Below are 20,022 nucleotides of genomic sequence, written 5' to 3'. Positions count from 1 at the left end.
ATTTTATCTATTAAATTAACAAGTTGTCTAGCTGTATAGTCCCTCCCCTTCCAGTACGTAGGTACTTTGGTCTATTCATGCGAAATGGAAAAGTGGCTTTCAGCTGGATGATCCGCTCTCGTTCCTTGTTGATGCGCTGGAACACACCTTACATGTAACTATGAAAGAGGTCGATGGGAACAACCTTCATATCCTGCATGTATTTGTCGGTTTGCCGAGACAATCATTTTCTTTGTACATAATTGCTGATCCTTCCTTTCAATCATAGAAAGGACAAATGAGTTTCCAGATTTATTCACTATGTAGGACAAACATTAGTCTTAATCTTTTCTTGCCATGGACAGTTCGGTAATATACAGACAGGAAAGAGAGAGAAGGTGGAAATATATTGCTGGTTTGATATGCCTGTTGAAGTAGGATTATGTATGTGTGCTACATATGGGGTTTTAATGCTCTTTAAGGATTTATTGTATTGTCCTGTATGTCCAAATGCAATGACCTTGTTCTATATATAGGAATCGAAGCCAGGTCAAGTGCGGACTACATCAGTCTAAGTGAGGGCTAAAGTCTGGTTCAATGCGGCGAGCCATTGCATATACTTTTTGTTGTAGTAATATCTAAACTTGGTCTGTAATAATAAATACACACTTTTAAGATTTTCCGTAAGTTCTTTTCCAGCACTTAGGAAGTGATATGTTTTAAACAATATATCTTTGTGTTGATATTGTGGACATTGTTAGGGAAATTAGGGAAATGGTACTAGTAGACCTTGTAGAACGTGCAGATTGGAAGGCGATGCATTTAAATCCAGATGCGCATGCGCTTTTCTTACCATCTCACACATATTCTATGCACTTTGTGATTTTTAAGAGAACGTGGCATAAATAAAGTGTTAACTCATTTAAAATAGGTATTAATGTATATAGTATTATTGATATTGGTTTGTTTGTTTGCTTTTTCGTGGTTTGTTTGTAATACAAATTGAGAATGTGAGCATCAGGACTTTAAAAAGAAACCGGCGATTACGATACATATCAATTATTGATGATAATATATCAAATATATTTTAAATAAAGTAATGTCATAATTGTATAAAAGCGATGTAATTAGACTTAAAAACTGAATTCAAGGTAAATATACTTAGGTAAGCGCTTTGTAAAAATTTGATATACATAGGCGAAAAGATGAATTAACGCGATCACAATATTAAAAATAATATTTAACGCGCGGAAAGCGCTTAAACCACTAATATTTGAACATTGACAGTATATGTACGCATATGAATGTAGGCGTGGTTTGATTACGTGTTAAAGAACGAAATGGCATGACACTACTACAAAGTACAGAAGGCTTATATTTACAACACTAACATTTCTTATTGTACAGTTAAATAGCATTACTTGTGGGTAAATATACACTGTTCATGTACGTTGTACAATTCAATAGCATTACTTGTAGTACAGTAGTAAACTGGCATAATGTGTGGGTGCACATACTTATGATACAGTTGAATAGCATGTGGCTACAGTTAAATAGCATTACTTGTAAATACAGTTAAATGGCAAAAAATGTGCTACACTTAAATAACATTTCTTCCGGGTAAAGATACATTGTACAATATAATTACAGTTAGTTATTGTACAGTTGAATATAATTGCTTGTGGGTAAAGTTATTTATGGGACAGTTAAATAGCATAACTTTTGTTACAGTTAAATAGTATAACTTGTGTAACAGTTCCTAATGGTACAGTTGAATAGTATATAGCATTACTTGTGGGTGGAGTTAAATGGCATTACTTGTGGGTAGAGTTAAATGGCATTACTTGTGGGTAGAGTTGCTTATATTACATTCAAATAACATCATTTATGGGTACATTTACCTATGCTACAGTTAACAAGCATAACTTGTGTAGAATTAAATAGCATTCAATGTGTTTACAGTTACTTATTTTAAGGTTAACAAGGACTCACACAACTAAATCATTTACTATATGTTATTACCAAACATTCTAGCTAATAACTTTAATATTTGAAGTTAAAAACTAGTGACAACTGTCTAGATTCATAAATACATACCTTGCAAAGGCTACAAAATGACTTGTTTGGTAGGTTTAGTGGCATATTGGAGTGTCACAGCGCCAAGAAGTTGACAACCGGAAGGTTATAAGCAAAACCGGTGACCCAAAATAGAAACGCCCCCAGACATTTTGCCCCTGTGCAAATCCACACACATACATGGAAATATATCAAAAGTATATATTTTTCAAAAGTTAAATACCTGAATATTTAATTTATCTAAAGATCTGTCATCAGTTCCTTATTAAACTCCTTCAGTGGCCCAGTAATTAGCCGGAACTTATTTCAAATAGAAACTACAAACGTATGAAACACTTGCTGGTTGGCTGATTTAGTTGTGCGAGTCCTAACAAGCATAAACTGTGCTAGAGCTAAATAGCATTCCTTTTTGGTATAGTTACTTGTGCACGAACTAAATACTATTACTCGTGGGTACAGGTATTTACGGTACAGTTAAGTAACATACATTGTGCTGCAGTTAATGTCAAAACCTGTGGGTAACGTAGTTTATGGTACAGTTAAATAGCATTACAATGTACTTGTGAATACAGTTATGTCCCCTTGTCGGGTAAATATATCATATATTGTTTGAAGCAATTGTATTTTAATCTTGAGTCATGGCCAGCGTTTGGATCTGAAGATATATTCATGTCTTATGCACTGTTGAAGAACATGTTCGGTGTGCAGTTTACAAAAAAAATATGTTGTCGGTGTTGTATATAGCCTGTCTTAATTTGAATAAGTGGAAAGCTTCATGGGATATGTGCCATCTTGGAGCAAGAAAGTTTCCCTGATTGAGCTGTAAATTATATCCAGCAATATGTTTTGCTAAACTAGGTTGACTCATGCAGTGTTCTTCTAAACAGGCAAGGAACAACAAATACAGATATTTTTGTATTTATTTCAGAGCTAGCATGGTGCCAATACTTCGTAACAAACATCTAAATTAAAACACATTGGTACACAAATAGAGTTTAAATCGATGTCTGCTTGGATTAAGAAAACAAGAGTTTCCTCGTTTTTGCTCATGCCTTCTTTTCAAACTATGTTGAGAATGTATTGATGAATCAGTTATCGACGGTATATACTAAAAGCTACCTGTGATATGGTAAAAATACACGGTCATCCAAGCAATTTGATATTTAGTACATGGCATTGCAAGACAAAGAAATGTTTCAAATCAGCGTAAATTTGTTAATGACATATCCTTGTTTTGTTTGGAGAAATCAAATGACATCTTTGGTAAAATGCTTTCGTTCATATTTCACAGATACTCGTACACAAAGTTGTAAAACAAACTGATTTACTTCTGCACTCCTAACATAAAGATATATTGATAAATAGCTACACCTAAAGTGAAAACAATGACACAGACAGTTGAACAACGAATACTATTACATTCTGGTTTCTGTACACAATAACCACATACCATAGAACACCATCCGGGTTATTTTGACAGGTTCGATCACGTGATACTTCTTAAATAGTAAACATACATCCTTTCATATTTCTTATCAAAACATTCACCACCAATATATACGAAGACAAGTATTGATGTCGATTTCGACATATGAGAATGTGAAACAAACAATAATATACAATACTACATGATAAAACAATGGATTGTATTCAACCCCACGATATCAAGCTATAACAGGATATATAAACATTTTGTTATCAGCTGAATACGAACATTAAATATTTATATTTAAATTCTACACGTTATCAATAAATCTACACGTTTCCATACCCGGTAGTTTCGGTACTTAAAATAGGTTGTTTCAGTAGATTTGGGGGAAATGCTGAAGAATCAAATGTATATATACATGTAACACTCTGAATGAACATCGATCTGGTTCAAAATTTCCTTAACCAAGAATGTTCTCTTTCCGGATAAACAAACACTAATAGTCGGTAGAGGTTCGGAATATTTCAGTTCCGGCATTGAGCTTTTTAGTGATACGGCAAGTGTAAATGTCTAAATTACATATATCATAAACACAATTTTAATTCATTTTTTGCACACCGCTTCATTTCATCAGGGGATAAAACTTTTAATTTAATGTACAAGAAACTCATTGATTTAAAACCAATATCATATGGAAATCAGTTATATAAATGTTGTAGCTTTTTTAAGCCCACATATAGAGAACTAACACTGCTTTGTTTTAGATTAAAGTGGCGCGTATGTCACATGTTCAACACGAACGGATTCAAATCAGTTTAAGAACCCGTTTGCAATAACGTTAAAAAAAGTAACGAAATTACAAAAAACAAAAATAATAAATTTGGTAGCCTCTCATAGGAAGTAGTTTGTATCAAAGCTGCATTGCTTTAAGTTGTACAAATATTCTTTTATAAATGACGAATTTTAATGTCAAAGTTTCAAAGAGTTTGTGTTTGGCAAGATATCAGTATTTAAATGGGTTTCATGAGGACATTCCATAGGGCATTTATGCCTCATCTGCATACTTATTCGGTAACAAACTATCGTTGATATATTTAAATATGTATGTAATAACGATGAACACTGCCTAATTTCCAGATTGACGCTTATTTCAACACAAGATGGATACAACATACAATAGCTTAAACAACGCATGCGCGATAAAAAGTATATCCATACATGTTTTCGTGGGTGTGTTTTTGTTATTGACCCATCCGACGATACACAAATTCCATACATATATGTAGCCCCCACCCCGCATTAAAATAATGAACAAAACATCATCTGCATTACATCCATACAGTTGATGTGGCTAACAGTACGTCAATATATATATATATTTATACATATTGCAGATGCCTAATCAAGTGATTCCAAAATGTAAAGATAGAAAAGCGCTCTACAATAATAATCATTGCAAAGTAGGAATGATACCTCAAAAAAACATCGGTAGTTTTGATTGGTCGGCAAGACATTTCTTATCTATTAAGGATCCCTGTACCACTGACAAAAACTGAAACCATAATTTGGAAAAATAAAATTCGGGATGACTTTAGATTTGATAACACATTTCTTGATTAAATAAACAAAATAAAATCATCAACAGTGTTCTCAGTGTTGAGCTAAGGTGGGTCTAGCCCTATACTGTAGATTGTTTCACCTCCACTCCTACTGTTTTCAGGACAACAGAGGTGGCCTGACACCATGTCGCTAGAGTTATATCCAAAAACCGAAATGGGTTGTAAATACGAAAAACAGTGCAGTGGAACAAGGATCCTTAATTTAAATAAAAACTAAAACTAAAAACACTTTAAAACCGGGTTTGACTGTAAGATCATCCTTAACGTGATAAAATATATTGTAGTTGAGCAATAGCATGCATTCATATTTCGATAATTAATTATTTCAACATGATTCGGTCAATTAATTACACAGGTTTAATAATAAATTTGTAATCGAGATTTTTGATACCAAAAAGTTGACAAGAAAAACGTCAAGATAAAAAACATATTTCGGTAAGATAATAGTTTCACCGGTATCAAACAAAAATGACAAAGCATACAAGTATTATCAATAACAAGAAAATGGGTTAAAAATGCACTTGAGGTATTTCTAATAGCAAGGTACTCATGTGAACTTGTATGTAGGCTAACTCCCCACCAAACACATGTTATGCAGAAATGCTGTTCTACGACGATTTACATATGAACGAGGATTGATGTCGGGACCCGACCAGTAAAACAATGCTGACAACAGAATAAGAACATGTAGAAAATGAATCATGTTTTAACAGACAGATTAACAAACACATTCATTCCAAACATTTCGTAATGATATTTACATGTACCACACAAACAACTGTGTGCACACTGCAGTAGACATCATTAGATCCGTAACCAGGTTTACCACACGTTGTTTACGGTGACGATATTGTGTTTGATTGGTTGATGGCGTTGTAGTAGTTGTTGTTTTATTTTTGGTGCTGTTGTTGAGTTGTTTCCGGCAAAAAGGTGACGTGTTGGAGTTCTTATTGGATTTACTTTATCACTTTTGTTGGTTTGATTTTGGTGACGTTGTTTAGTTGTCCTGACTTCGATGCTGGTGTTGTTTCAGCTGTTGTTTTGTGTTTGTCGCTGTTCAATTACTATTGTTTTATCAATGGTGATGATGCATTTATTGTTTTAATTTTCGCTATTGATGTCATTGTATGCAGATGGTGTTAAACCTTTGATAATGTCGCCGTTTTTGTTGAGAGAGTCGTGACATTTGTTGTTATTTGGTTTGGTGTTGTTGTTGTCTTTGTTATAATTTTAGTTATATTGTCGTTGTTCTGTTGACGAAAACGATATAGTTTTGCTGTTTGTATTGGTATTGCTGTACCTGTTCTTAGTGATAGTATTATTTTGGTAATGATTTCGATATGATATTGTTGATTATATTGCGTTGTTGAGGGTGCTGTTGATTAGTTGTTGATTTGTGGCAATTTTGTGTGTTATGTCTTTGCAGTTGTCATCGTTAGTTTGTTGATGATGTCGTACTGATTTTGCAATTCTAGTTTTGTTGTTCTATTGAGGCTGCTGCTGCTGCTGCTGCTTCTGCTACTAAAGAGGTTTCAATTGTTTCTTGGTGATGCTAGGGCCGTTGCTGTTGTCATATTTTGTTTTGTCAATGATGTCGGTATTGCTTGATGTTTTTCGGTTTTGTTACAACTTGTTGATTTTGATTGATGATACTTTTGAAGTTGTGGTTGTTTTGTTGAAAGATGTATGTTGTTGTTGTTGGTGTTGTTGTTGTTGTTGTTGTTGTTGTTTCATTGGGACTGTTGATATTGTATTGTTGATGTTGTCGGTATTGTTAAATTGATCATGTTGTTGTTTTGTTGTCCCAGGCTAGTGTTTTAAACAATGTCTCGATAAGCCACAAGTTCGTCAATGTTTTGATATTAGTTGAGACTTTCGCAATCACGTGGGTAATCTAGTATGATTTTGAAAGTTTGTGTATATAAATCGTCTCAAAGTTTTCATTAAATTAAATATATACATGAATCAACTGTCTTGACCTCAAACAAAAACAGACAGCGTATCTTTGTATTATTTAGATATTTTTCACAAATACAAACAACATTGATTATTTTTCTCATTCAGCACATATCTAACGTTTTTATACAAGTATAACCATATAATTGAGTGCGTATAACACCGGGAAAATGTATACACGTCAATATCGCCAACGGATCTAGGTATATCAACGAAATCTAAAACGATAGATACACATGTATCAGCTCAATATCAAAAGTTTATATCAGACGGTTCAGTTGGACAACATACCATCTTCGGAATTTCAGGGGCTACGCTCAGTTACTTTTTCTGCATCCCTTGAATATGTCATGACATAATCGAAGGCACGTGGCTAGCTATTTGATTAGTTTTTGGTGAAAACAAAACTTACAAATCCCAAGGCTTGATACCTAACCCTTGAAGACTAAAGGAACGACGACTGACGTCAAAGCAAGTGAATTTTACCTGTACGGTGCCGATCATTTGTTTTGATGGACATACAAAGAATCAAACTAGCCTGTATGTATCAACCTCAAGATGTCGTGCATACTCCGGGTGTGCGGAGAACCAACGCCAGAGCGTAACCTCTGGAAGTGCGAGGATAACAACATACATACATGTTTAAGGTAATAGTAGTCGGTAAGTTATATGTATCCCAGGCTGTATTTGTTTCCCATTAGCAATATACGGAAATAACAGGAGTATGCAAAACAAGGAAAAATCATATTTTGCAAATGTCAACATATCAAATATATTATTAACGTCCACAACCTATCTTTCAGATTTTTCATCTTGTCATCAACAAGATCAAATACTTTCTAATAAAACCGATCCTTTTCAACAAATCAGAAATATTTCTCTTCATTTATAGTGATTGGAAATTAAAATTAAAAAGGGAAATTCACCATTGTAAAAATCGACTGTTCTTACGTATTTTGTATAACACTTATTGGTCTCAATCTAAGTTACTAATTATTTAATCAACTGAAAATGCAACTTTAGCCCTGCATATGATATAGCGTACGGAACCCATTACGAGAGGTGCTAACTTTAGCGCTACATGAGATATAGCGTACGGACCCCATTACGAGAGGTGCTAGAAGCGTATGCTAACATATCGCACAGCTAAACTTACAGTGCTATATCGTAATATTAACGAAAATGAATCCCTTTTTCTCTCGATGACGTCAAAATGGAATAGTTATGAACCGGTTATGAACCGGTATATACATATTCCGTCTTTGCGTATTGCAGAGTTATCTTCTCTTGGGAGCAGGTATTGATTGTTACGTCACTTGTTTGTGAGAGTAACGTCATCAATTTTTGGGAAAACGTCGTAATTTTCTCACACAGACCAATGACGTAACAATCAATACCTGCTCCCAAGTGAAGATAACTCTGCAATACGCAAAGACGGAATACCTGTTACACACATCTATACATTTATCTGCATACATATAGATTTTTAATAGATATAAATCTATATTTATGTACATGTATCTATCGCAGTTGTAGAGATACATTACATATAGTCCTAATAAATCAACAGTTAATTTTACATCCTTGTAGAAACCGTATGTTTATATCGAGTGCTTATAACAAGGAATGGTGGAATCCGTTCATGTCTGCGCGATCTCCGGTTTAGCCTGCGCATTTCTGCGGCTTGCCGTTTTTGATGTGATCGCCTCTTCTCCTTCTTCAGAGTCTTTCTGCGCGATTTTTTTCTGAGATTTTTATGCTTTTTAAACAAAACTGGACGCACCACTTTTCCACATCTTCTACATGTTATTCGAAGCCGTAGTCGTCGTGTGTTGGAGTCTAAAAGTGACTGAATAAAAGTAACCGGCAAACTCACTTTCTGCCATCTTGTTTTTTTAACACGTGTAATTAGGCTAGTCAGCACCTCGTAATCTGCGTCATTATCGTCTATACTTAATACTTCCAAGAATATCTTTTTTCCTCGATTGTTCTTCCGTTTGCGCTTGCGCATTAATATCCATAGATGTGCACTCAGTGCTTCCAGAGGACCCGGATTATTTGTGACGTCTATTGTGAATGAGAGTACATCTCTTGCGGACAAATTTCCTGGAACATACAGAAAATAAAACATAATTAAGAATTGTACAGTGTAGGTCTAAACAATTTTAAACATAAACTTTATTTAGTTTACAACAATCATTTCATCAGTTATTCCAACTTATAATTATTACTCTTGTTGGCCCTGTTGTTAGCGCACGGAGGGCCTTTATGTGGAAGGAAACAGGAGTACTCGGAGAAAACCTACGTCGTTGGACAGGTGACCCCAATGCCTTTACACGTCCGATCGGGAAATCGTTTCCCGGCCGCCTAGGTAAAAAAAAACAGGTGCACTATCCACTGCGCCACTCGACCACCCTAAACACTTTTGAGTTGTCATCTTAATATAACTAATTTTGATATTTGTACATATCAACACTATTTAATTGCTTTCAATAACTGAACAAGTTCAAAATCGATTTTAGAAACGGTAACCATGTATTGTAATATGACACTAGTGTTACGCATTGAGTAAACTGTGGTACACTGTGCTGAAAAACGAACTTTTCAGTCAATAAACGATGGCCCTTTTTCCAACGACACCACCGAGTTTAATGATTTGTTAGAAAACTTTTTTCTCTTCAGATAATAATTTTAACAAATTGCGAATGGGTATTGCATGAGGCCCTCTCATGTTTAATATGGATGTAACCGATTTGCGTTCATACCGGTATGACAATTTATTTACTGCGTTTTGTATATGCGTCGTACTTTTAACGACATTGGCGGCACAAGACTCTCGTTGAACAAGTCCAATCTATGACGTCATAAGCAAACAACGTGCTACGTCACGAGACTTTTGCTTTCATTCTCAAATGAAATGCATTTCTACTGTTTATATTGTTGGTTGCAGCGCAAATGTAAAAATAGTTTTATATCACTCGTAACACCTACTACGCTCTATAACAAATGAATGCAGCATCAAAATTAACAGCAATAACATGAATTGAGTGTAACTGAGATGTGAGTTCCTGAAATGTTTTGAATCAGAAGTACAACTGAACTGGCACACGTAGGGCAGATATAGCGCGTGCCGGGCAAATATTGGTCGGTCCGTGATATGATCTATGCAAACCTTGCCGTAGCGCACATGCACAACAACCACCAATGTCACAGTCAATTATACGATGACCTGTGTTTTATCTACATGCGGAGAGTTGATTGTCCTGTGTTACCTGAAGATGCACACTAAGGATTTTTGCACCTGGGATTTTTTGACATAAAAGGATCAAACGAGTCTAACCTGTATCATCCAAACTGTAACACGTACAGAACCTTCGACATTACACTGACATACAAGTGCATTCCAGTAGAAAAGAGAGCGATAGTAATTGAACCCCAGGGATAATCTAAAATGCCTGCAGACGGCGTACATTCCATAACGATACAGGGGTGAATGTCATTTATTTCCTGCGCTATTTCCATAAACGTGGCGTTGTAAAATGTGCAGAGTCAATGTGACAAGTCACGAACTCATACGCCGTGTGCATATCATGAACAGAAAAATGAAAATTCTTAAATAGCCAGTCACGTAAAATGCAAATGTGTCTTACATAGCATAACATCGCAATGCAAAGACATATCAATCTTTCTTTTCAGAATTGTTTTGCTTCTTCGTGCTATGATTTTCCTCTCGTTGGTAGTCTGGTCAACACATCGTGGAAACGATTAAACAATGATTGAACTATAAAATTGATTAAGAGTGTCCATTGTGGAAAAATGCGCGTTCTGTTGGTAGATCTATGTGCTTACATCAACTACATACAAATCTAACATACTACAGGATCAACTGGCAATTGGACAACCTAAATGTCATTTGAAATGATCAGCTTCTAGCCTTGATAATCTTAACATGCAGGCAAGAAATATCAGTAAGAAAGCGCTTTCGTGAAACGAAACAATACAGATGGTTTGATCGGAAGCGTTCGCCAAATGACAGAAAGAAAAAAACGAGTTAAAAAAGGCTGAGTAAAACATTTCCAACAAAACAACTATTCGTGCAGAAAATAATAAATGAATAACCACATAATGTGACATCACTTTCTTAATGCATGTTCTTATTAACCGGAAATGAAAGTAAACAAAATTCAACCTGTCAAGACTGAATAAATGATTTTGAAGATATGTCAAATGAATGACAGTCTAAAAATAAGTAACGGACGTGTCTTTTATAGAAACCACAAGAGGTACACAGCCAACATTAACGGTAAAATGCACTATCTTAGGAAATTAACTGACGGGCACTTCGACTTTAATTGGTTAACAATTTAATTAACGTTAGGTTTAATAGAAATAAGAACCTGGTCACTCCGTATATGAGGTAAATTATAAAAGTGCGTATTGCATAGTACAATTGAAAAAAAACCATTTTAATCACAAACAGATACTTGATAGAAAATAGTCAAAGGCATCCTGCCATTTGTGGAATTGTTATAACGAGGTCCGATAGAATATAAACGCAGTGTTTGGTATGCTACATGTATTGCCAAATGTTAACGGTGCACTACAATGCATCCGTTTGGTTTCATTTTCGTGATACAATGTGGTACACTCTACTTGTGGATAGCTTAGTCCTCAAGGTAATCAAAGCCTTAATGGTTACAGATCTCTCATTTGACTAGCGGCACAGTTCTTAATATACACACTTAACTGGTTATTATCAATAACATTTTAACAAGTACTCAGTTAATGTCTGAAAACCATATAATTAAGGAGTTTGACGAACCTCCCCCATGGTTTTGTATTCGTTATTAACAAATGAGATAAATAATTCATCGAAAGAACTTCCAAAGCAGTTATCGCAACACAACATTAAAACATCATCGGAAAATTCAGAAACATTACTATGTAATGGAAGGTATACATTGTCATTGAGAAACAACGAATACATACACCAATTACAGAAGGTTGACATCAGTGTCCCTTTGTTCATTTTCTATTCATCATCCTAGATGATTGAAACACATCATTCGTTACCATAGTAACCACCATTCTTTGATGACAAGGGCATTGACTTTATGCAATTTAATCTGAAAGGACTTTTAATTGAAGTGTATGTTGATGGAGTCTCTATGAAAATTGAAAAATAACATTTATCAATTTAATAGTAAAAGATTCAAATAATGTCTTAAATCTGGGTTAAGGAGTTTATGATTTTGTCTGCAAAATGTTCAAATTATAGAGGAAGAGTGAATAAGGTAGTGTCAGCCTAACCCACAGCCACTAAATATTCTGCAATGACACCTATTAAAGTTCGGGCAACGTCGAGGTAAATACAGGGGAATGTCGACAAGAAAATGGCAAATAAAATATTCGACTGTGGAAGACCAAAGAGCAGAACGAAATTATTATTTTAATAAAAGGAATTATTTTCGTTTTCAAGCGATTTTACGGCCCATCAGTGTTAGCGTCAACAACGACGATTGCGCCGATGAATACGTGTCCATGCAGGAGGCCCTTCATGTACCCTCTTAAATGTGTAAAACGGAGATGCATTGTGTATATAACGAGTACCCCGCGCTAATAACATGCGCCGTTGGGGGATATAATGCAGACACTTGATCGTCCGTGTCAACTATGACGTCATTATGACAAAGAGAGTGCAGACAGGGGGTCACGCAAGATGAGCAAAATTGAATTCCAACACAAAGACTTGCCCATACCCAGTGTGCCTACCTGTCGATGCGAATAACATCAAACTCCATAGGCGTGGACTCTTGAGGATTAACCTTCGAACTGCATTGTTATGCATACAATTTCATGTGTCGAAGAAATTTAAATGTACCAGATTACTATATGTATGACCGTGTTATATTTCGCGACATCCATTTTCAGGGTCGTTTAATTCGATGTAAACAAGTTTACCCCACCATCAGTTTTTTTATATACTTTAAGAAGGGTATTATGTAGCTAATGCGCATTAATCAACATTGAACCGCAGACTGTACCGTAATGCATCAGTACAGATAATCTCGTTTTCTTCTGCTTTCTCCGCTGTAAGATTTTATATAAATTACAAATCTTAATCTGTTCACAGATAAACATCGCTCCTTTAAACTTGTTCTCACAAAATATAAGAGGCTACAGTCCCCCCCCCCCCCTTTTTACATTATCTATTACATGTTAATGTAAACTTTATTTATTTTACAACAATTATGAAACAAGTTATTCCAACTTACATGTATATATATAACTCTTGTTGGCCCGGATGTTAGCGTGCGAGGGGTCTTTATGTGGGAGGAAACCGGAGTACCCGGAGAAAACCCCATACATTTTCACGTGCGATATGGCTAAACATCCAGTATATTAATAGTTATATCATTCTCTCATAGATTCTTGATTGTTTTTCCCTATACACAATGTTGCAGTTCTGTATATGGTTCATTTATGGTAAAGTCGTTAGTTTTAAACTCAATGGTTGGTTCTTAATCAACTGTACATGTAGCTCCTTTACCTTGATCGGAAATAGTAGTTTGATTTTAAATTTCAATTGACGCTTCGCGTCGATCACACTAAGAAATACAAATAAATCAATATTAAAAAAAAATGCGCTTTTTCAATAAATTTGTTTTTTTCTTATTTTTGTCACATTTTTCTGCCGATGAAAGTGCAAATTTAACAGCAATACAAGGCTAATGAAGACATCTTTAAATTACCCCGGGGTTGCTTTCATATTCAGATTCAACCAAAAAACTATGAAATCGATCGTGTTTTTGCACCTTCTTATTTTGACGGAAAGTTAATATTTTAAATAAAGTTGTGTATTGAGTGAGGATTTGTATGACGCATTTCAAAAAAAGGCGATCTGATCGTAAAAATATCATTTCTTAATGATCAGCAAAACCTCACCAGTTAAAATGCTAATTATTACTTAAAGCATCATGGAAATGTCACCAGGCTCCTTCTTCCTGAGTTATTGAGGACACTTGTTTCGTCCTATGCCTATAAAGAATTTTGTGAGAGAAACTTTAAATGCTAGTTAGTGAAAAGATGTGTATGTGCACAGCGTAGTTTTTAATGTGACACACCAAATAGTTTTTGTTAAATCCGTATTTGGGATTAACACTATTTTATTTTTATCATGCTATATTGAAGAAAATATATAAAGTATATGAATGATATACATGTACATTGTGTATGTGCATCTAGATATGAATTTGTTTAACATTTCAGATAATGATTTTAATTCCTTTTATCTTAATTACTACACTGATGGGTCCTTAATGGGAAAAAAAGCCATAATGAAGTGAAAAAAGGTTTATGATATTGTTCGCCCTCTGCATCGACAAAAGATTTTTTACTAGGTGTGCAATTCCTCATCTTTTCTAGTGACTGTTAGTATGCAAAACGTTATTATGTAGGCAAACATGTAAACTTTAAGGGATGAAGAAAAGTAATGGCTGTCAATAAGAAGATAGTATCTATAAGTATTCAAACATTTTACTAATCAAAATCATCATATGACAGCCTTTGTAGCTGGTTATACCAATACTGCGTATAACACGACCGAAAGTGCGTAGTAATATTCTAATTGTGAGGACGTACATAATACGGCACATCTTGTCACCATGGTATTACGCAACAAGGCGAAGACAAGCCCGTCAATGGCTTTAAACAATCAAATTAAATGTAATCGAGGCGCTACATGCCACGTTTTTATCGGCAAATCAAACTTGATTAAAAACGACTTGTCAGTATATTGTGAAAATAAAATTAGCTAATTTGGATATCATTTCCTCACCTTCCAAGCGTACGAGCCTTTTTGTAGGGGTAGTTATGATAGCCATTGCTACTGTCACGATAAAACCCGCTTCCTGTCAAATTGGGCAATTTTGATGTCACAATTTGATAGAGATGTTTATGCGCATGCGAGAAAACTTTTAAAATGTATTATCTAGGTCAATGGAATCAAGTAGACGTATGAATTAGCGTCATGCACTATTCTCGGTAAAACCTGTTTCCAATTGTCGTACACGTATACGTCAGTTTGCACGACATGTTTGGTTAAACAACAATCAGTTTTAGCTTAAAAACACACTTTTGGTTGAAATTAGTTGAAGTAGATTTATTTTCGAATCTGAAATAAAATATTCATTTTTTGTTGGAATATCATTTTTTCGGGATATTTCCAATGGGGTAACGAGTGATAGACTAGATGATGTTGTAGGTGCATGCTTGATGTTCTATTTGTGGCGGAAACTGGATATGTTTACTATACTCGGTACTGATCCTTGCTAACTGGATAAGTTTACTATACTCGGTACTGATCTTTGCTAACTGGATATGTTTGCTATACTCGGTACTGATCCTTGCTAACTGGATATCTTTACTATACTCGGTACTGATCTTTGCTATCTGGATATGTTTACTATACTCGGTACTGATCCTTGCTAACTGGATATGTTTACTATACTCGGTACTGATCCTTGCTAACTGGATATGTTTACTATACTCGGTACTGATCCTTGCTAACTGGATATGTTTACTATACTCGGTACTGATCCTTGCTAACTGGATATGTTTACTATACTCGGTACTGATCCTTGCTAACTGGATATGTTTACTATACTCGGTACTGATCCTTGCTAACTGGATATGTTTACTATACTCGGTACTGATCCTTGCTAACTGGATATGTTTACTATACTCGGTACTGATCCTTGCTAACTGGATATGTTTACTATACTCGGTACTGATCCTTGCTAACTGGATATGTTTACTATACTCGGTACTGATCCTTGCTAACTGGATATGTTTACTATACTCGGTACTGATCCTTGCTAACTGGATATGTTTACTATACTCGGTACTGATCCTTGCTAACTGGATATGTTTACTATACTCGGTACTGATCCTTGCTAACTGGATATGTTTACTATACTCGGTACTGATCCTTGCTAACTGGATATGTTTACTATACTCGGTACTGATCCTTGCTAACTGGATATGTTTACTATACTCGGTACTGATCCTTGCTAACTGGATATGTTTACTATACTCGGTACTGATCCTTGCTAACTGGATATGTTTACTATACTCGGTACTGATCCTTGCTAACTGGATATGTTTACTATACTCGGTACTGATCCTTGCTAACTGGATATGTTTACTATACTCGGTACTGATCCTTGCTAACTGGATATGTTTACTATACTCGGTACTGATCCTTGCTAACTGGATATGTTTACTATACTCGGTACTGATCCTTGCTAACTGGATATGTTTACTATACTCGGTACTGATCCTTGCTAACTGGATATGTTTACTATACTCGGTACTGATCCTTGCTAACTGGATATGTTTACTATACTCGGTACTGATCCTTGCTAACTGGATATGTTTACTATACTCGGTACTGATCCTTGCTAACTGGATATGTTTACTATACTCGGTACTGATCCTTGCTAACTGGATATGTTTACTATACTCGGTACTGATCCTTGCTAACTGGATATGTTTACTATACTCGGTACTGATCCTTGCTAACTGGATATGTTTACTATACTCGGTACTGATCCTTGCTAACTGGATATGTTTACTATACTCGGTACTGATCCTTGCTAACTGGATATGTTTACTATACTCGGTACTGATCCTTGCTAACTGGATATGTTTACTATACTCGGTACTGATCCTTGCTAACTGGATATGTTTACTATACTCGGTACTGATCCTTGCTAACTGGATATGTTTACTATACTCGGTACTGATCCTTGCTAACTGGATATGTTTACTATACTCGGTACTGATCCTTGCTAACTGGATATGTTTACTATACTCGGTACTGATCCTTGCTAACTGGATATGTTTACTATACTCGGTACTGATCCTTGCTAACTGGATATGTTTACTATACTCGGTACTGATCCTTGCTAACTGGATATGTTTACTATACTCGGTACTGATCCTTGCTAACTGGATATGTTTACTATACTCGGTACTGATCCTTGCTAACTGGATATGTTTACTATACTCGGTACTGATCCTTGCTAACTGGATATGTTTACTATACTCGGTACTGATCCTTGCTAACTGGATATGTTTACTATACTCGGTACTGATCCTTGCTAACTGGATATGTTTACTATACTCGGTACTGATCCTTGCTAACTGGATATGTTTACTATACTCGGTACTGATCCTTGCTAACTGGATATGTTTACTATACTCGGTACTGATCCTTGCTAACTGGATATGTTTACTATACTCGGTACTGATCCTTGCTAACTGGATATGTTTACTATACTCGGTACTGATCCTTGCTAACTGGATATGTTTACTATACTCGGTACTGATCCTTGCTAACTGGATATGTTTACTATACTCGGTACTGATCCTTGCTAACTGGATATGTTTACTATACTCGGTACTGATCCTTGCTAACTGGATATGTTTACTATACTCGGTACTGATCCTTGCTAACTGGATATGTTTACTATACTCGGTACTGATCCTTGCTAACTGGATATGTTTACTATACTCGGTACTGATCCTTGCTAACTGGATATGTTTACTATACTCGGTACTGATCCTTGCTAACTGGATATGTTTACTATACTCGGTACTGATCCTTGCTAACTGGATATGTTTACTATACTCGGTACTGATCCTTGCTAACTGGATATGTTTACTATACTCGGTACTGATCCTTGCTAACTGGATATGTTTACTATACTCGGTACTGATCCTTGCTAACTGGATATGTTTACTATACTCGGTACTGATCCTTGCTAACTGGATATGTTTACTATACTCGGTACTGATCCTTGCTAACTGGATATGTTTACTATACTCGGTACTGATCCTTGCTAACTGGATATGTTTACTATACTCGGTACTGATCCTTGCTAACTGGATATGTTTACTATACTCGGTACTGATCCTTGCTAACTGGATATGTTTACTATACTCGGTACTGATCCTTGCTAACTGGATATGTTTACTATACTCGGTACTGATCCTTGCTAACTGGATATGTTTACTATACTCGGTACTGATCCTTGCTAACTGGATATGTTTACTATACTCGGTACTGATCCTTGCTAACTGGATATGTTTACTATACTCGGTACTGATCCTTGCTAACTGGATATGTTTACTATACTCGGTACTGATCCTTGCTAACTGGATATGTTTACTATACTCGGTACTGATCCTTGCTAACTGGATATGTTTACTATACTCGGTACTGATCCTTGCTAACTGGATATGTTTACTATACTCGGTACTGATCCTTGCTAACTGGATATGTTTACTATACTCGGTACTGATCCTTGCTAACTGGATATGTTTACTATACTCGGTACTGATCCTTGCTAACTGGATATGTTTACTATACTCGGTACTGATCCTTGCTAACTGGATATGTTTACTATACTCGGTACTGATCCTTGCTAACTGGATATGTTTACTATACTCGGTACTGATCCTTGCTAACTGGATATGTTTACTATACTCGGTACTGATCCTTGCTAACTGGATATGTTTACTATACTCGGTACTGATCCTTGCTAACTGGATATGTTTACTATACTCGGTACTGATCCTTGCTAACTGGATATGTTTACTATACTCGGTACTGATCCTTGCTAACTGGATATGTTTACTATACTCGGTACTGATCCTTGCTAACTGGATATGTTTACTATACTCGGTACTGATCCTTGCTAACTGGATATGTTTACTATACTCGGTACTGATCCTTGCTAACTGGATATGTTTACTATACTCGGTACTGATCCTTGCTAACTGGATATGTTTACTATACTCGGTACTGATCCTTGCTAACTGGATATGTTTACTATACTCGGTACTGATCCTTGCTAACTGGATATGTTTACTATACTCGGTACTGATCCTTGCTAACTGGATATGTTTACTATACTCGGTACTGATCCTTGCTAACTGGATATGTTTACTATACTCGGTACTGATCCTTGCTAACTGGATATGTTTACTATACTCGGTACTGATCCTTGCTAACTGGATATGTTTACTATACTCGGTACTGATCCTTGCTAACTGGATATGTTTACTATACTCGGTACTGATCCTTGCTAACTGGATATGTTTACTATACTCGGTACTGATCCTTGCTAACTGGATATGTTTACTATACTCGGTACTGATCCTTGCTAACTGGATATGTTTACTATACTCGGTACTGATCCTTGCTAACTGGATATGTTTACTATACTCGGTACTGATCCTTGCTAACTGGATATGTTTACTATACTCGGTACTGATCCTTGCTAACTGGATATGTTTACTATACTCGGTACTGATCCTTGCTAACTGGATATGTTTACTATACTCGGTACTGATCCTTGCTAACTGGATATGTTTACTATACTCGGTACTGATCCTTGCTAACTGGATATGTTTACTATACTCGGTACTGATCCTTGCTAACTGGATATGTTTACTATACTCGGTACTGATCCTTGCTAACTGGATATGTTTACTATACTCGGTACTGATCCTTGCTAACTGGATATGTTTACTATACTCGGTACTGATCCTTGCTAACTGGATATGTTTACTATACTCGGTACTGATCCTTGCTAACTGGATATGTTTACTATACTCGGTACTGATCCTTGCTAACTGGATATGTTTACTATACTCGGTACTGATCCTTGCTAACTGGATATGTTTACTATACTCGGTACTGATCCTTGCTAACTGGATATGTTTACTATACTCGGTACTGATCCTTGCTAACTGGATATGTTTACTATACTCGGTACTGATCCTTGCTAACTGGATATGTTTACTATACTCGGTACTGATCCTTGCTAACTGGATATGTTTACTATACTCGGTACTGATCCTTGCTAACTGGATATGTTTACTATACTCGGTACT

General features: G+C 35.7%; 1 protein-coding gene across 1 annotated transcript in view; it reads right to left on the bottom strand.

The window, feature by feature from the left end:
- Positions 1 to 8,450: 8,450 nt before the first annotated feature.
- LOC110450363 overlaps positions 8,451 to 20,022 on the bottom strand; it is a 36,442-nt gene continuing 24,870 nt past the window's right edge. The window contains exon 3 of the mRNA XM_021497842.1: positions 8,451 to 9,165. Coding sequence (XP_021353517.1) covers positions 8,636 to 9,165 — 530 coding nt within the window. The 3' untranslated portion in view covers positions 8,451 to 8,635. The remainder of the gene's footprint in view (positions 9,166 to 20,022) is intronic.

Source organism: Mizuhopecten yessoensis, unplaced genomic scaffold (assembly GCF_002113885.1).
Source record: "Mizuhopecten yessoensis strain PY_sf001 unplaced genomic scaffold, ASM211388v2 scaffold5193, whole genome shotgun sequence".
Classification (NCBI taxonomy): Eukaryota; Metazoa; Mollusca; class Bivalvia; order Pectinida; family Pectinidae; genus Mizuhopecten; species Mizuhopecten yessoensis.
The sequence above is the reverse complement of the archived record's forward strand: the minus strand, read 5'-3'. Positions and strand labels throughout refer to the sequence as shown.